This window comes from Lepisosteus platostomus, chromosome 1 (genome assembly GCF_059453375.1).
Source record: "Lepisosteus platostomus isolate fLepPlt1 chromosome 1, fLepPlt1.hap1, whole genome shotgun sequence".
In the NCBI taxonomy this organism is placed as follows: domain Eukaryota; kingdom Metazoa; phylum Chordata; class Actinopteri; order Semionotiformes; family Lepisosteidae; genus Lepisosteus; species Lepisosteus platostomus.
Genome location: NC_142611.1, coordinates 80122239 through 80138310, shown reverse-complemented (window position 1 = coordinate 80138310; position 16072 = coordinate 80122239). Strand labels below are relative to the sequence as shown.

The following is a 16072-nucleotide window of genomic DNA, read 5'->3' as shown; positions in this document are numbered from 1 at the left end:
CGGACACCTCTGAAACTGCCCGAGCCTGGAATCAGCCTGAACCCTCTGCGGCTACATGTTCAAGACACAAAACATTAAGTTCCTTCAGCCTGTCAGTGTAGGCCATTCCTTCCAGCACATGAGAGTAATCGTCTTCGCTTCCTTAAACTGCTCATAGAGCACAAAATGGCTTTTTGTAAAATGGTGACGAAAATTGTGCATAATATTCTTTATAGGGCAGTTGCTTGCACAGTGTACCTATTTAATGTGACATTCCATACTTTACATCCTTCTTAATTAAAGTGATAAATATCCTAGCATTCTGTTTGCTCTTAATTGCTTCCCCACTTTGCCTGGCAGCTGGAATGTTGTGCCTGTATCTGTCTCATAAGCAAACTCTTCAAGCTCAGTGTTTCCTACTTTACAGTTGCAGTTCACAGTATGTTTTGCTATCTGCATGCAACACCCTATACTCGTCGATGTTAAACATCCGCTGCCAGGTGTTTGGCCAGTCTTGAATTTATCTAAATCCACAGAGCTTGGTGTCAACCGCAAACTTGACCAGTGTGCTAAGTAAACCAGAATCTAGATCATAGATGTGAATTACTGTAGGAACGGCATTGCAGATTCCTGTAGTACTCTACTAATTACATCATCTCAATTTGAATACTTGTCTCTTTGCTTCCTATTAGAAAAGTGTAATCCAAGTACAAGCACTACCTTGAAAGGATACTGCCTGCAGCCTGTGAATTAATGGATTATTATGGCCAACCTTAATGTACTGTACCACACAATATCATAGCCTCTTTTTATATCTTACTCAAAGAACTCTAACACGTTAGTTGAGTAAGATCTGATTTCTATATCCATGTGGACTATCCCTTAGTGGTAGCACAGATGGCTCTTAATTTATTTCAATGACAGTTAAAAAAGTTTTTGTGTAGCTTACACTGTACGGTTAGTACGAGCTAACCTCTTTTCCAAATCCCATCGGTCGTTCATGGCTCTCGCAACTCCCTACGGCAAGAACTGTTGTGTTTCAGAAGTTGGGTCCCTGTCCTGTAGGCTGTGGTCCTGAGAGCAGGGCTAGAGCTGTTCTGTACAGAAGCTTGAAAACATCATTTCCCATTCCACAGCGTTCCTAATGCAGAAGCGCACAGTACGTTACGGAACATTTTTAACGTTGCCTCTATTCTGGTTAATATGGTAATAGATACGTATGGAATTCCTTGGTATAACTTTGGTATGCCTCTTTTTTGACTGTTTTACGGGGGACACCCCTGGAGCTTTGTCCAAACTGGAGAAACTTTTTTTGGGTGAGCTGACTTTGAAAGATGGTGTGCAAGAGCGGAGGTATGGCTGTGATAGCGCTCGCCCTGGGTTTGATTTTGTCCCTCAGCGCACGGACAACGGAAAGTTTTCCTCTCTTTAAGCGTGCCTTTGTTAGCAGTATCGACAGTGAAGTAACAGGTATTGATAACGCGGCGAGCCCGAGCTATGAAAGTACTCAATCAGGACCCCATGTCAATAAAACAGACCGCGCAAAAGAAGCGGCACCGACAGCTCAGGCTCCAGCGTTTAAACCTGTGCAAAATAACACTGAGTTTGGAGAAGCAGTAAGGACAACTGCGGCGACTCCTAACAATACTACGGTTATCAGCTTCCACACTGAAGATCTTGATGAAAACATCGCAAAGGAAGCTGAAGCAAAGGTTGGGGACGACGAGGACGAAGAGGCAAAAAAACTGAAAGCATTAGGTGGGCAGTTTTAAATTTTCATTAAAGTGTTGCAATTGTCATTTCTGCTGGCGCGCAAGTTCTGCCTGTAAGTTTTCTCCACAACCACAGTGTTTGCACGCATTTGTGATACAATTATATTAGGATTTCTTGCATGATTTCTAAGAGGTTCTGTTCCCACACGCGTTCACTCTGATGCCCGGTGTCGGTTCGGTTTGTGTGGGGCTGTTGGGTTTAGGATCGCCGATTCCACAGGCTGTCTGATTTATGGACAACAATGCCTCTGGAGAGCCGCGCGCACTTCGCCTTCTCCGGCTCGCGCGTTTCCCGTGCTTGGCCTCGCGCCTCGCACCCACAAAGAATGCCAACGCAAAGACTTCATGTGCAGTAGATGTATAACTCACATTTAAAGCTGCAGATTTTGAGGAGCCGTGGTTTAAGATCAGTAAAAACTTTGCAGAGATTTTTTTTCCCCCCCAACATGCAGCAATTCTAACAACATTTGTCGTGATATCATAATTGAAATTAATAGCATTAATGCTTTGTTCTCTTGGTCACTACATGAACGCAAGTGCCTTTCTGGTATTTCCAACCGATAACTACAGTATGTTGGCGGTTTGTATGTAAATATTGAAAAAGTAATTTGATTAAAGATAGCTAAAGTTAATGTCGCAAATGACACTATTATCTTTTGAGCCGTTTTGCTCTTAAAAGGATTGTATGACACAGGGGTGTGGTAGTTAACACTGTCACCTCACAGCGCGAGCGCCAGGGGGCGCATGTCTGTGCGGATTTGCTGCCGTTTTCTCTGACTTCCTCCGAAAGGCACGAACGTTGGTGCGGAATTGGAAGGATTGACCGGAGGCGCAAGTTTTTCCACATCATTTCAACACAAGAAATGCATTTATTTTTTGCTATCATTGAAGGCTTCGTTAAAAGCATGTTAAGGATAATGCGCCTCTTATTTCGGCGTCTTCCATGTCCCAGAAACAGCATCTCCCAGAACAAGGGGCGCCTAAGACTGTTTTGGTTTTCTTAGCGATACGTGTTTTGCACAGCGCATCCACACAATATTTTGCTAGAAAAGTGGTTTGTGCATCAGAAACCTTTCTGTCACGTGACAGAATCCCTCAAAAAAGAGACGATTCCGCGTTTATCTAAAACTTTATTAAGACCCAATCTTTTGCATCATAATTTTTGCAAGAAAAGTGTGTTCCAGTGCACTGTTGTTCAGTGTGAAGTGGGACCTGTTTCCTTGAAATCTGGCTTTCTCCTGGAAGACCATGACGGTGGTCTTGACCAGACTGACTGGCTCTAGCAGTGCCAGGCTTTGCTCTGATTTCTCAGACCTCTATGAGACCCTTTGCCTCCCTCCAGAAAAATCAGAAAAAACCCTCCTTGTCAAACACAAATTTCCGGATCCGGAATTCTCCAGGACTGCAGTCTTTTTCCTGGCATTTGCCTTTCAGAAGGTCTGTAGCAGGGAATGAAAATGAGCTGTGGGACAGGCACGTCTCCTGTGCTGCAGGGGTATTGGTACCAGACTGGTACTAGACTGGTCCTAGTCTTCCTGATCACTATCACACCACTTGCATGTGTTGAATGAGGTTCCGGATCCAGACAGCATCGTCAGTGCTGAAGTCTCTGGGCCAGGTGGGTGAAAGGTGCAGTCCTGAGTCGCCCAGGTGGGACGCTCAAACACAGAGTCCCTCCGGAGCCTCCGCTGCTGCTGGATGTGTTCCTGACGCCCTGATCGGAATCAGCTGGCAAACACAGGACCTGAGCTGGGAGTGTGAGGATCACAGGATGCTTCAGCTGGATTAGTCTAGAGCTGGCTGTCCGTATGGTATTCCAGCCCATATGGGCAAAGCTGTTTATACTGAGCCTTTTCCAAGTATTTGTTATTCATCACTTGTGGTAAAATGTTTATTGATTGGAAGAAAGTGATTTGATGGATCTGAAAAATGCAGAAAGCATACAATTCCCCTCTGTAGGCAATCATAATGGATATCATGGAGAACAAGAAATCCTCAGTATGAAGATTCCTTAGGGCATTTATTTACCCATTAAATATTAGACATCATCCTGGCTGAGGGCCGGACTGACACCTGCTTTCTTACTGACAAATGAGCTGAAGTTGTTAGTTGTCCTTAGTGGACACAAGGTAAACATTCAGATGAAGCCATTTATCCGTGAATGTTTTTTGGGGTTCATTTTATGAGTATGCTTGGAATGGAAATTAGATGGGCAGAGCGAAAGATCATGAACTGAGAGCTCTTGGGGCAACAGAAGGAGGAGGAACTGTGAGTTCAGCTGGGCTGTACTGTGCTGAATATACTGTAAACAAGGCTCTGAAGAATGAAACAGCACTCATCCAGTAAACCAAGCTGCTTGTAGTATTAATTGCCCTTGCTTTCTGAGCTGCGCTTTAAAGTCGTTCTCACATGTAGATAAAGAAGAGCTGAGCTGGATCTCCTTCACCAGCGGTTCCCTACTCCCACAGTCTGGACGTGCACTTCAAGAGCTGGTGTTGGAGCTGATATCCTGGCTTCTTTCCAGAAACAGCTGGATGAGATTGTTGGACCAATTAATTGCTAAATATCAAATAAGCTAAGCAGGCCAAATTGTCTCCTCCTGGTTGTAACTTTTCTTATGTTCTTATGAGGTCTGTTCAAGTTGAGAAGTGGCTGAAGTCCAGGTCCGTTCTAACCAAGTCTTTGGTTTCATGAGATTTAAATTTATTCTGATTTAGCTGTTTGTGTTTCTTGGCTCTCTGCAGGTCATTTCATACAGTGGCCCTTTTATCTGTAGGAATGTCTTTCCTGTCGGGATTTGTTTTCCTTTATAAGAAAATAGCTTTTATAAGAAAATAACTTATCTTTTCTGAGAAGCTGGTTTTCCCTCTGTAGGCAGTTTAACCCGGAGAACAGCCCGGAGCGTTAAGGTAGGAACGCAGAGGAAACGGGTACGCAAGAATTCTGAAGCCCAGCCCAAGGAACCCAAGAGCCAAAAAGCAAGCTTGCCGAACAAACATCAGCGGTGTATGTATACAGTGGTGATGTGTACAGTATGAGGACTTAATGAGAGTGTGGTGTACAGTGGGTGCCTTCATTAAGTATATCATACTGTACATCATGGTTACAGTATATTAAAAAACGTATCGGTTTCTCTTTTGATCTCAATACTATGGTCTCTGCCTTCACTTCTGATTGTTCAGTCCTATTGTGTTTCTTAAAGTCCAATTCAAAGAGCCTGCAGGTCCTGACTGATGAATCACAGTTTTGTCAAGGCAGTAACAATTAACAAAACCTTTCCAGACATTCACAACAAAAACATCTTGCGTGTCTCAGACCGTTTTTCTGTCTGTTCACTTGTGGTTCAGTCTCTTTAGAAAGATGAATAAGAAAGATAATGAAGGAATAAACACGGGTGAAGAAGATGAAAGGAAGACAGATGCATGATTCATCAGTGATAATTTAACCCCTATACCAGGAAATGCAGTCTGTGCTGGAGACAAAACAAGGTTTTTACAGATAAAAACCTGAGTTTCTTGGTTGCTATATTTTGCTCAAGTGGCAGTTCATCCCACATTTGAACTGCTCTGAATGTGCTTTTTCAAATGCTATAATACTCATGGGAAGCTATTGAGTAAGGGAGTGAATGTTTTTTGTTTACATCTATATAGAACAGAGAAGAATTTGCTGACACAAATCCCCATGCAATTCGAGGGCACTGTGCGATCCGAACACAGGCACCACCACCTGTAAAATAATGGATCTCTGGGTGTGGCCCTCGGGTCTGTCATTCTGCAGTGTGTCAGTATGTTGCATTTCAGTGAAGCCCTTGAGATTCTGCGGTCCCTCTCCTGGCACAGGCATAGTTCTCTGTTGCTGCAAGGGATCACTGGCTGAGCAGCTGAGACACACAGTCCAGAGGCAGGAGGAGGGAAGTGGGGACCGGGGGGCACTGGAATCAAGGGGTCAGAGCAGAGAGACAGAGAGAGAGGAGGAGCCGGATGAATAATTTCCAAGTCAGCAGGAGCCTCAGGCCACAGCTGCAGAGGCATTTGAAGTTTGTTTTGTGGTCATAGCTTTAGCCCAGTTATTTAACCAATTGCTCACGGTTTCAACATCTTAGTATTTAAAATCTCACATTCGTTTTGTTCCAGATAACAGCTGTTTTATTTAATGTATTGTTCTGTCCCTCAGGGGCAGTAGGATCTTCAGAATTATTTTTGACTACTTGGTTATATTATTGAATTATGTGCTAAATTAGAGCATTAATATTAGGTCCATAATTTGCTTTACTGTAGCGTTTTTCTAATTTTGCTGTTGCAGATGTAATCTTCCCCCACCATTTTTTTGCTACGTTGTTATCTCTTGAAGTGTCAGTTAAGGAGGGATTCTATGTGTCAAAAACAAAACTGCAGCCCGTATCCCGACAAGGAACAGCTGTGCAAAACAAGCTCTGTGGGACACAGCCTTCATTTTGTGAACAAAGCTCTGTAAATATTATATTGGAGGAAACATCTGTCTCAAAGAGTTTCACAGTAAGATATAGTCGAGTTTAAGATAAAGGCATGACGTTTTCAGTGAACAGAATGTTCTGTTATAAATTGGTTGCATTCACTTTAGTGTAATAAATGTAAAACACTCAAATGAAAACCACAATAGACTCTCAGAATACTAAGTAAGGTTCTGCTGGTATTTGTGGACTTATAATAATACTTTTTTCCTGGGGTATATTATATGGTTTAAATTTTTCCTTTGAAAACAGAATATTTGTTTTCAGATTCTGTTTTTGACTGTAAAATGAGTTACCAAAGGACCACAAAATTTTGGACCTGTATGCCAGAGGTCAAGATTTCTAGTTTGTTAGTTGCGAATAGCCTGGAGTTAATTAACATTGTGGAGTGAGACTGCATTGCTTTAGTCAACGAAATTCAGCTGTTCTCGCAGCACTGTCTCCCTGCTGTCTCTGAATTTGGAATTGACAGTGTCCAATACAAACGACCACTGCAGCCCCATGCTGGCCTCCTTCTTGACCTTAACCTACACAAATGCTGTACAGCTCTCCTGACAAGAGTCCGTCATTTTTCCCGCCTGACGTTCAACAATGGGAATCCTGTGGGATTTGCCCCACACTGTTTCCTCTGAGAGCTTTCACACACTAAATTCATATTATTATGACATTCAGGCTCCATGAAGAAATTACCGTATTTCTCAAGTTAACATTTTGAAGGTGGAGAAGATGCGCCTTTTTACAAGCATGTGGTAGTGTTCCCTTTTTGCTAGTATGTTTAACAGTGGCTCTGAAGTGCTTTTGTACTATTAATTAAAAGCAATGCAAGGTTGTTAGTGTGCATAATAATGAAGCATGTAGTGTCACCACGTTGATAATATAATAGTCTGGAACTTACTGACGCACTGTTTTATAGTCGATGTTAGATGTCATTGGCTGAGTTTTATTTTTTTTATGAATATGCTCTATGAAATTAGAAAAAATATTCTTGAAAACAGAATTCCAGATTCACTCTCTTAAGTTCATTGAATTATTCTACAGTACCTTAGGTTTCGGAACTGGAGTACTAGAAAAACATGATCATGTGTGGTACCCTGGGCATCAGCTTTGTGTATACATAGAGCTCAATGTACTTCTTTCACCTGAAGGCTACTCTGAAGCTCTGCCTTGTCCTGATAATGTAGTTGTGCATTAGAAGAAACCTGCCTCTTCTGTCAATAAATGTATTTTTATGATTAGTGTTATCTTTTATTGTTGTGCAGTGCAGCTGAAGTATAACCCTGACCTAACTGAATGTGTATTCTGAAGAGTTTCCTGTGGCATGATGGCAGTGAAACAGATCTCGTTGTTTCGCCTTAACCTGCAAGAGGGCGCTGATACCCTCTAATTCCGGAAATAGCTTCCCGAAATTCCACGTGAGGAATTATAAAGAGTAGGTCCTTGTGGAATGTTAGTCGTCTTCTCTGCCAGAATGTTTCAGAACAGCTCAGGAAAACGGCTACAGTCGACTTTCGGACTTGAGTGGGACCAGCCGGACAAGAGCTGTTCTGCTTATAAAGTTAAAGACGAAGGGACTACACTGCCCTGATGCAGTTGACCATCCCAGTAATGAACGTTGGGTGACACTAGTGGAGAAAAATAACATCCTTTCAGAATTCCTGACATCTGTCCGTTTTCGTCTTGAAAGATAGCATTTTGTAGCCATCAGTCTGTCATTTGTTTGTTACTGTATGTATCTTTAGATGTTAAATGTCAGTTTGTTGCTGCCTTTCAGATAAAGACAAATTGTACTGTAGGTTGTGCAAAAAAACAATATGCCTGCCCGTGTACAGCGCACTAGGTGTGTAGTGCTGCATACTATTGTTGAAAGATATGAATTTGGATGTATTTAAGTTTTTTGTTTGATTCATGAATTAATTTAATTGCCATATGGTACTTATAATTTGGGGATGTTTTCTAACGAGACTGTTATTTAGATCGATTAGATAATCCATAATGTTTTAATTAGTGGAATCGAAGTGTCCATTGCACCTCTGAAGGCTCGGGGATGTGTCGCCACGTCACGAAAATAACAGTGATTTGAATCCTTGTGAAAAGTACCCAGCTCATTGTGACTTTGGCTGTGTGTTAACGGTGTTCTTGAATAACGGCAGGTCCGGCAGGTGACTGTGCTACAGGGTTGATGCCTTTATAATGGTCCCAGTTATCATGTGTTCTGTGTTGAATTCTCACTGCAGAAGACATGATACGAGAGAGAACTCGGAGCTCTGTTATTAAAGCCAGAACAGAACGTTCGAACTTCATTACTTGTTTCCTTTGGTCCTAAAGGCAGTGGTGGCTTTCTTAGGCTCCAGGAGGCTTTTGTATTCTGACTTGCTCTGAAACCCTCATTGGGAGGAAGCGACGTTTTGCTGATGACTGCAGAATTTGAGGCAATGCCTCACCAAAGAGCAGCCGGGCCAATAAAAACCAGATGTGTCTGCAGTACCTGCAGGCCAGTATATTGCATGTGCCAAAACGTGAGGCCTGAATCTGCGAATGTTATGAGACTGGGTGAGTTTCCGAGCATGCTGTTTATAAACAGATAAAGCAGCATAAATTGAGTTTGAGCAGAAACCTCTTATCTTGCACTTAGTCATTTCTTTGCCCAAACAAACCATTAGTTATGAAGGCACTTTTCCATTTTTTACAGTTTCTGTGCTGATGTTGTCTCTCCATGGGTAAGATACACCCTCCCCCTGCCAAAATTACTGGATTATTTCACAGTCTCTCAGTTGCTTTATTATTGGATGCAGTAACTAAAAAACTTGTAATACCTACAGTATGTATTTAAAATAGCTGTATAGATATTTATTGACACCACCGGAAAATGAATCCAAAATTAGAGGAAAAACAACAAATGGAATTCACTGTATAGAAAATATGCTGAAAACAATGCTGTTCTTTTTCAATGTAGTGCGTACTGTAGCTTTTATTTGCAAATCTCATCCACACTGTAGATCTGAATAGAATTAGTTAGTTGCAACTTTGATCTGCTACTAATTGAAAGCTCGCTGGCTCTGTTCTCTGTCTCCAGGCTCTGCCTCCTCCCAGGCTGAGAATGAGCGCAAAACTCCGCTTTATCATGATGCTTAAAAACAAACATTTCCTTCAGTCCCGAGCAGTTACGCTGATGCAGTGCAGGGCTTATCAACAGCCTCGTTTTAAAAACCACGCGTTTGTTCTACATGAATAGTGCACGTCCTGGAGCCTTCCTGGAGGGAATTCTTTGCCGAAATCTTGTGCAACGAGAGCTGCAGCTCATCAAGAACAATACGTCGTGCTGCGATCCAGCAGGCTTCAAAGGCCAAAGGGTATTACGGTTTTCAAGCAGCAAATACTGCTTGACAGCAACACCCTGAATCACAACAGCCAGAAATATTAATCTTCTTCTGTAAGCAATGGGCTAAAGCACAACCGTATTAACTGACTGCTTCATGTTATTCCAATTATGCATTCAGTGGAGCAGAGAAAAGCGATCACGCTTTTTCCTATTATAGTGCAAAGACTGAGCATGTGCTGGAACTGCAGCACTTAGTGTTTGTGTAGTTTGAAATATGGAGCATAGGAATCTCCTGGTAGCAGAACAATAACTTCGGATTTTATCTGTCTTTTGCCAGTGGCAATGGATTTAATCCCTCAATGTCACCTCGAGGTCAGTCTCCCCGGTGTTAATTAAAAAAAAACTGAGCTTGTGTCATGCTCTAAAGAGGATTTTGAAAGTCGTGATTCTATACTATGTGCAGTTAAGCAAAGGTATCCACTTTCAGTCAGAGGATCTTAATGAGTTTGCTACACTGTAGTCCTGAGTATCTTGATTCATTTCATTGCATTCTAACCATTAAACAGTGTATGTTAGTTACAAACAGGCTTGGGGTTTAAAGACTGATAACAAAGTTATGGTGAGACAGAGCCTATCCTAGCAGGCAATGGGGACAAGGCAGGATGCACGTTAGACAGCAGTCCATCGCAGGACCAACGCAGTCACTCAGATAAGGAGCGTGAATTATAGAGAAGCCAATTATTATATGTGACTTTCCATCCAAGTCCCTGATGTCTTGTGCAGTATTACATATATAAGAGATCCGTGTATTTACAGGTAGGTATATACATGGAAACAGAAGTGAGTTTATTCACTTTAAGGCTGTTTGATGTGAAATCTACTGCTGTCTGGACCACAATATTGCGATCATCCCTTTATTGCATGGAAGTGTGTTGACAAACCAGGAGAAGAGCTTCCTGCCCTTAATAACAGGCGCACTGTAGTCACTGAGGGGCTGAGAGCCCCCACGTCCGGGTCATTCAAAGAAAAAGACAGGAAGAGGTCTATCTCTCCCCTAGTCCTCAGCAGAGAGGGGGGGAGAGAGAGGGGACACAGGTGAGCGTGCAGGTGAGGGGTTAAAGAACTGTTTACAAACATTACTTTTGTAACCAGACTTCCACGAAGAGCTTTGTTTTTGCTGGATGTTCGCTGCGTTAACGCAAGCTCACGGAGGAAAAATGGAGATTTGGGAGATGTGTCGATGGCTCTGAAAGCTGTTTGTTCCCCCTCAGACTGTCCGCCGCTGGGGCTGGAGTCTCTGCGGGTGGAGGACTCCCAGTTGCGTGCTTCCTCCAGCGAGCGCATGGGGCTGGGAGCTCACAGGGGCAGGCTGAACATACAGGTGAGTCCCAGGCTTCCGTCGCCGGAGCAGGCCGGCCAACCAGGTTCAACATCATATACTTGTTTTTATTCATAGAAACAGCAACACATTTCAGACTGTTTTAATTTCACCTGCATACTGCAAAGTGTTTTACAGTAGGTTGTTGAAATAGTATATATTATAGTTTATAGATAAATCATCTTTAATTGGCAGCATGGGAAGAAGTACATATTGTTTGGTCTATAATAACCCTGGGTATTTTATTGAAAATAATAAAACAATTGAAAACAATAATTATCTAATCAATCCATCAAAGTGTTTTGTCAAAAGAAATAATTGCAAAGAATGAAGATGGTGATGAATAGCGTCTAATGCAATTCTGAAACTCAAGTGGGTAACCTCGAAGACCCTCGGTAGGATGACAAGAGGAAGTCAGTCAACAGGATGGAGCTGAGTGAGCACAGACGAAGACGGAAATCTGAGGAATTATTTCAGGAAAGCCTTCATCCAGCAGAGCACTCATGAATGCTGAAGATGGCGATGATGAGCATGACATGTTGCAAATGTTCTCAGACATGGATTCCTCAGAACAAAGAGATTTCGATCACTTGATCAGGTCATCATAACTGTAGTCTCGCTGTCCTCACAGGCAAGAGACTGCTCAATGTGGTTCTTAAGCTTAATAGATCTCAAGCGTCTCGATGTCGATCTTCATGATGTTCCTGCACCTTCTAAGACGAATCCTTTCAAGTCAGTGATGGTCAGCCCAGGTCTCGCAAACTGGTAGCAGCCGTCTGCTGTCCAAGATGACTCATCCATTCGTGTGCTTTTTGTACTGTAGCAGCGAGGATCTGAAGGAAGCATGGATGTCCAGATCAGAAGATTCCAAGAGATTATCTAGCAGACTCAATCTCTGTCATAAAAGAATGTTTCCCCCTGGAAGATGTCTGCCATGGAAACAGTAGGCTAGAGAGGCACAGCAAGCCATGATATTTACTCGTGGAAACCATGAGGCCAATGTTGTAAAGCTGTGGGGTGAGACGTACTCTGGTAAAACTACACGAGGAAAAGCAGCTGAATTTTGCCTGAAACCTGAGAAGTATTGCTGAACCTGATCTGGCATAAATTGCCTGTCTGAGTGCTGGCCCTGCTGTCGGAAGGCGATCAGTCACCTCTGCCTGTACTGTGTTCTGTCCCGGTGCTCAGTCAGGTATAGAGGATGGGGATCTGTACGATGGCGCCTGGTGTGCTGCCTACAAAGACACGGAGCAGTGGCTGGAGGTGGACGCCCGCAGGCTGACCTCGTTCACCGGGGTCGTTCTGCAAGGGAGGAATTCCATCTGGAGGTGAGGAGGTCGAGTCCGTCTTCACACGCTTTCATTCCACTGAATAAAACTCACTAGAGCAGGGTAATCTGTGTGGCAAAATAAAAAAAATAGTGTGCAAAAAACGAATGCTATTTTAGTATATTGTCTGCTTAGTGATTCCATGGAGATTTGCTGAGGAGACATGGTGGGTTTAGATTTTAAACGTTCTTTCAGTGTTCAGAAGTGGTATGCCTCCTGAGATTTTCCCTCTAGGGTTACATTGAGCAGGCAGCACACAGTGACTGGCCTTTAACATAATGTGAGCATTTGAGTACATGAAGTTTGAGTTTGTAAAATAAGAGGGAGCATAGGTTTTGAAATGTGACAGATTTCATGTCTGTGCCTTGTTCCCACTTGTCGTAGCTGGGATTGGGTCCACACCTACAAGGTCCAGTTCAGTAATGACACGTACACCTGGACCCCAAGCATGAACGGCACCCAGGAGGCTGTAAGTACGCCGGCTTTTTGGGGAGTTATCACCTCACCAGATATTTGGGATTTCCGAAGCCCTTGAATCACATAGGAATTTCCGTCTGTTTTCTTTTCAAAGTTTGCCATTAAGGCTTTAGCCTAATATTTTGGAGGGTTGAACTCCATCTGTCTGCGTTGGCAGCGAATGAGCAAGTGAAATCAAATTCCACGCTGGAAATATAAAAAAAGAAAAGAACCAAACAGAAACACGAGGTTTCAGCTGCTGGCCCTTCTTCAGGTGTGCGTGAAGTGAGGGATTCACAACAACCGAAACCTCGTGTCTCTGCTTTCTACTTTTCGGAGTGAAATTAACCTTCACTTGTTCCTTTGCAGCATCACATTTTGTCAGTTTTGTCAAATAAGATGCATTGTCAGATTGTAGATTTTGGCATCATGATGCTGGATGATAATAAAACCCACATTTCAATTTCAAAATGTAAGCACTGCCTGCTTTCACCCAGAATGAGTTGGCATGTCTGATGTTGCACAGTGGACAGACGAATCAGAGCTTCTTACTCGACAATGGAAAGAACATGCTGTCGCGTCATTTGAGAAGCAGAGTGTCTGAGAAAAACACGCTGAATGGATAAGTGGATAATCAGCCAACAGCCCTGGTGCTTCTGATACAGAAAAAATCATTGCAAACAGCACAGCCAGCCTGGCCCTGACTTCCCTAGCAGTGGACCTGCTGGGTACAGGCCAGATGTTTGATTAGTTCAGTTCCCCTTGGCAGCCAGAAAGTCTCACTGGCCAGCGCTCAGCAATAACTGTGGCAGAGCGCGTCTAAAAAGATTTCTGTTGCTTTCTTACCACAGTGCATGCAGCCCTTTCTTAACTTACGGAGCGCATAACCTTATTAGGCCTGGTTTCTGTCAGATTTCTGTTCTCCCTATGGGCTTCTTTAGAGTCTGTAGGAAACATCAAAAGTCAGGAAAAGAGCTCAACAAAGTTTTCACCTCCTCTGTCACTTCTACCATCACTTAAGGGAGAAGCATGGGCTTATGCATAACAGGCAGTAATCGTTTTCTACAGGAAGAAAGTCTGTATTATCCCCAGAGGCAATTTGCCTCTTTTTAGAATCATCTGTTGAGCAAAGTAATGGCCATTGGTATAAACCAGAACTCAAACCTCTTTGTTTTTAAATTAAGAAAGGAAAGCAGCCAGTAGAGGTGGTTTTGGCATCTTATAAGGATGTCTCTCGGTCGGCTTCCTCTGGAGCTGTTCCGGGCTCGTCTCACTGCTGGAGGGTTTATCTCTCTCGGCTGGCTTGGGAGCGCCTGGGGATCTCCCAGGAGCAGCTGGAATCTGTTGCTGGGGACCGGGAAGTCCGGGCTGATCTACTTGGTCTGCTGCAACCGTGACCTCACTGGGAAAACTGGAGTGAAGATGGATGGATGGATGTGTCTGCATTCTGGGAGGAGTAATTAGAACTCGTGAAACGAAGGGTGTGAAGGGTTCTCCAGGGTGGAATATGCTTCACATAAAACTCATAACTCATAGACGTGGGACAGAGCCGAAAGATCAGCACCAGTGACTTTCTGAGTTCGACAAGACTTCCCGGTCTGTTCAGACTCCTCACTCCACTGTTCAGATTCCCAAACCAGCAGACCAGGGCGAAACATAATGCAGATTCAATAAAAGACTCATAAAAACATGATCAACGATGGATTATCAATCTTAAAATGCTTAAGCTTTCCTAAGAAAAATAGACGGTCTTGCCCTTTCAAGAAAATAGGGTCAACGTTTGTCTCCAAATTTAACTTGCAGTCCAGAACAGTCCCTAAATCCTTATACTGTATTTATCAGCCATTTCCACGTTTCCTCCTCCAGATATTTGAAGGCAACATTGATGCAGAAACGCCTGTCCTGGCGGCCCTGCCGCAGCCAGTGGTGGCGCGTTACATCCGCATCAACCCTCAGACCTGGTACGAGAACGGCACAGTGTGTCTGCGCGCAGAGGTCCTGGGCTGCCCTCTGCCAGGTACTCCCTCCCTGCCCGCTGGCCAGTGCGTGACCTCCTGAGAGCTGCCGGACGCTGCGTTACTCTGCATCTTGGCAGCTGTTATCAACAGCACCGAGAGCCAATCATTATCCCCCTCTCTCCCTTCAGATCCAAACAATATCTACACCTGGGAGAGTGAGCAGGGCCCCGCGGACAAACTGGACTTCCGGCACCACAACTACAAGGAGATGAGAAAGGTGAGGGAGCCTCACAGCGAAGCGGAGAATTTCAGCTGATTCCTACTGTCCGATGTGTTTCATTTGTTTAGATCATATGCTGTATATGTAAGAAGCCCATCGACCCATCCATAACTCTTTATCCAATATGGGTCATGGGGGAGCCAGTCTATCTCAGCGTACACCAAGGACGGGCCTCCAGTCCATCAGGGGGCACTCACACACACACACAGACACACACACACTCACATCAGGGCCAGTATGTCCTTGGACTGTGGGAGGAAGCCCACGCAAACACAGAGAGAACATACAAACTCCACACAGATAACGTCCCAGGTCAGGAATTGAACACGGAACCCCAGCATTGCAAGGCAGCTACACCAATCACTGCGCCACCGTGCCACCCTCTTCAGTATTCAAACAACATTCTTTTTCTTCATGAAATAATGGCTTAATTCGGTTTTTATGATCTGAAGTAGTCTTGGTCTTGTTTCTCAGCTACACTGCATAAAAGAAAAATTCTAGCCCTATTGCTAACAGTCGTATGTACAGTAGCCTAATAGGATGAAATAGGCCTTCAGACTGTAATCAGGAACATGAGAATGGCTACAGATGAGAGGAGGCCATCCAGCCTGTCTAGCCTGTTTGGTAGTTAGTAGTTTATTGATCTCACCCAGCATTTTCCACAAGGAGGGCTGGGTATTAGGTGGTGGGGTAGCTTTTTCCAGACTCCCACAACCCCAGACTGTGGCAGTTAGCATCGTCGTGTATTAGCTGTGATGAACTGACCAAACAGTGGCCACAAAAACATCTTTCTGTATGAATTTTGCCTCAACTGGAAAGGGAAAACAGTAACTAAAGTAAAGAAAATCAGGTAAGAAGATCTCAAATCCCAATGGCAGTAGGTGTTTTGTGGCTTTAGTGGATCAACAGAGACTGAGGTCTTCCACAGACCAAATATTTGACCACTGTTTTCATAGGCATGCTTTAAAAACCAGCTTTCCTCACTAAACTGTGCTCAGCGTAATCGTGTTATGCACTAGAAGTCTGATTAGATTCATACACATGACAGTACTAACAACATATTTGTAACTGATTATATATAATCTTGGATGTATGTTATTTGACTATGAAATT

General features: G+C 43.5%; 1 protein-coding gene across 1 annotated transcript in view; it reads left to right on the top strand.

The window, feature by feature from the left end:
- Positions 1-1088: 1088 nt before the first annotated feature.
- cpxm1a (carboxypeptidase X (M14 family), member 1a) overlaps positions 1089-16072 on the top strand; it is a 32510-nt gene continuing 17526 nt past the window's right edge. The window contains exons 1-7 of the mRNA XM_088638479.1: positions 1089-1737; positions 4626-4757; positions 10831-10940; positions 12126-12265; positions 12650-12734; positions 14588-14738; positions 14868-14956. Coding sequence (XP_088494605.1) covers positions 1314-1737; positions 4626-4757; positions 10831-10940; positions 12126-12265; positions 12650-12734; positions 14588-14738; positions 14868-14956 — 1131 coding nt within the window. The 5' untranslated portion in view covers positions 1089-1313. The remainder of the gene's footprint in view (positions 1738-4625; positions 4758-10830; positions 10941-12125; positions 12266-12649; positions 12735-14587; positions 14739-14867; positions 14957-16072) is intronic.